The sequence below is a fragment of the Barbus barbus genome (genome assembly GCF_936440315.1).
Source record: "Barbus barbus genome assembly, chromosome: 31".
Lineage (NCBI taxonomy): Eukaryota > Metazoa > Chordata > Actinopteri > Cypriniformes > Cyprinidae > Barbus > Barbus barbus.
Window position 1 is genome coordinate 17,920,921 of NC_136759.1, and position 2,986 is coordinate 17,923,906.

At 33.7% G+C, this 2,986-nt stretch overlaps 1 protein-coding gene across 2 annotated transcripts in view; it reads right to left on the reverse strand.

Annotated features, from left to right (window-relative positions):
• Nucleotides 1-1,178: 1,178 nt before the first annotated feature.
• vmp1 (vacuole membrane protein 1) overlaps nucleotides 1,179-2,986 on the reverse strand; it is a 12,999-nt gene continuing 11,191 nt past the window's right edge. For both annotated transcript variants that reach the window (XM_079387381.1, XM_079387382.1), the window contains exons 11-12: nucleotides 2,667-2,769; nucleotides 1,179-2,086 (exon numbers count right to left, since the gene is read on the reverse strand). In XM_079387381.1, coding sequence (XP_079243507.1) covers nucleotides 1,943-2,086; nucleotides 2,667-2,769 — 247 coding nt within the window. In that variant the 3' untranslated portion in view covers nucleotides 1,179-1,942. The remainder of the gene's footprint in view (nucleotides 2,087-2,666; nucleotides 2,770-2,986) is intronic.

Here is a 2,986-nt window from a genome sequence, read left to right on the forward strand (position 1 = left end):
AAAAGATGCGAGAACAGTTCGCTATTTAGGTTTGTACGTTAGCATGGACTCTTTTAGCTTTAACGTTAGCTAGTTTTAGCCAGAGATACCTTTCTGAAGCACAAGATGACATTAATATTATGCTTGAGCAGATGAAAATTGTAACTTAATGAGTGTATCACAACCAGAAAATTAACGTTTTTGTCTTCATTTGTATTGGGGTTGAATGCTTAGGGACATTTTGCTCTGTTTTGTTTGGGATTAGGAAGTGTAATAAAATAAATTCTATTCAAGTTATACTCGACTGCCATTGGCTAGCCTGCGTTCGAGGGGAGGGGCTTATGGCTCCGAATCTAACCGTCATGCTTTCTTTGCTGCATAAAGTTTTACCCATACAAAATATTATCTTCAACTAAAACTAATTATGCCTAAATGTTCTTTTTTTTTTTTTTAAACCATTGATACTATAACGTATTCAACGTGGCAAAGACACATGTAGGAAGGATCCAGAGTTTGTGAACTGCAGCATTTTATAGACAATCTGAACAGTTTTATTCTGTATCAAATGCAACCCATCTTAATAGATAACACATTTTGCTTAAACTGAATCTGAGAAAATGGCAACCAGAATACTATTACAGACTAATAGACCTAGAAAACTAGTTAAAGAAAAGCCAAATGTTCACATATGATCTGCTTTAAACTAGGAAATAATTCATTAGCTATTCAGATCCATTGAACACAACAGAACACAATCATTAGTTCGTAAATAGTGCAGTTAAACATTTCTATCACAAAATTCAGCCTCAGAACATGCATATGGTGACTAAGCCCAAAATTTCAGGCAGCCTATTACACTGATGTTGCCATACGACTTACAGCCAACACCAGTCTGATAAGCTACCTGACACAATGGGACACTTGTGACTGAATAAGCACAACACACTGAAACAGGACACTTCTTATAGCTTATATATGTATTATTAGACAGACCGATAGATGGAACAACAGACAGACGGAAGATTGATTGATTGACAGATAGAACAATAGACGGACTGATGATAGATAGATAGATACCTTCCACATACCTTTCTTTATGCCACATCCTCCAACTTCTGTCATCCGTTGGTCTGAATCCAGATAACTGATTTCTCATGTATTTTTGTTTTTTACGTAAAATGCAAATGTAACAACAGATGTATTAATGAATTTAATGTCAAACAAATTATGTAACAATAGTGCTGAGGGAAATCATAATTAGCTACACAAATACTTCAGCCCAAAATAAGAGGAAAATATGGATCAACTTATAGTTTTAGTTTGAAATGCACAAACATATGCATATATTACGTCTTAATTTTCTTGGGTTAAAAGTTACATCTACTAGTTTGTGACATTTTGGTTTAAGACCAGAGAATAAACATCATTGTGCGCATAGTCAAAACATTATTTTACAAGATGTGCAAACTATGTAGAAACTACAATGATCTGAGTTGATATTGCTATCCTCTTCAAACAGTTAAAGAAATACAAAATGACATCAATATCGATAAAAAAAAAAACTATCCCTGAAAATTCCAATCACAAAACCTCACAAAACAGACCCTGCCCATCCATACATGCATGTTAGAAATGAAATAAATCAATCTATTGATTAAGAACTGTATTCACTTCAATGGAAGCATGACCTCCAAATGTTGCATAAGGCATTGCAACAAATATGACTCCACACAGCCTGTTAGCTAGACTGCCTTGGTTCTGTAAAGACAAAAATCTCTAAATGTTCAATTTTAAATAGCCGAGCACACTACAGACAAATGAAGAGGGACTCCGCGTAACTAAAGGGATCTGAATGAACGTTAACATACAGAAGCGCACATAAATCAGTGCTCATGTAGCAGTTTTAGCTTAAATATTTCATAGGTTCCAAAAGAGGAGCGCGAGATGGTTTTCTGTGAGTCCGTCATTTTGTTTTCCCTTCTGAGTACTTCTTCTGCTGGAGACGCTTGGCGTAGCTCTGTGCCATGGAGTTAATGATGGACAGAATAAAATAGCACACCATGACCAGCACCACTTTCTCAAATACCCACGAGAGCCAGCTTTCTCCCTGCAGAAAAAATAAAATAAAAATTATATATATAAATACATAACTATAAAAATGGATCAGTTAAGACTTTTGGGCCACATGAAATTTATTTAATATTTTTTAGAATCAAGGAATATCTTTAAAAAAAATAAAACCAGGATTACTTAAAGAAGATTTTTTTTATATTAAATGTGTCTTTCATATGTTCATAAATTTGTAATCAAGAAATTTTATAAAAAAAATAAAAAAAAACGATTTACTAAATGAAGATTTTGGGCTATATTATATTTCTATTTTTATTATATATTTCTTATTTTAAAACATTACTTAATGAATCAGAATTACTTGAATTAATGAATGAAGATTACATTAATGAATGAAGACTTCATTTTTAGTTGTTCATAAAATTATATATATTTTTATCAAAAAATTTAAATCATTAATACAATCAGAATTACGATTTTTGGACCAAATTAAATTAGACTTTAATATATTTAGAATCAAGTAAAAGGTTTCTAAATAAAATAAAATGTGAGATTTATCACATTAACAAAAAATGCAATGAAATAAATTAAATAAGAGGACAATGGTTGATTCTTACTGCTGCTGCTCCATCGCCCGCTGGGTTATGAAGCTTGGCTCTCTGGGCCTCCAAGTACTCCCTAAAAGGTTTCTGAAGAGATGCTCCAATTCCAGGGATAATACTGTCCAAAAAAATAAAGATGTGATTAGCAAAGCCTTACCAGGAACCGAAGCCGCCAGCAGTCCACTAGATCACCCAAAGCCCACAACAGCCTTCCTTCAGTGAAGCCTTCAGTACAATGAGACGGAAGCTCTCCGAGCCCTCACTTATAGCAGCCAGGCTTCTGTAGGAACTGCTCTAAAGCAATTAATGAGGAAGTGACTCAATATTGTGTCATC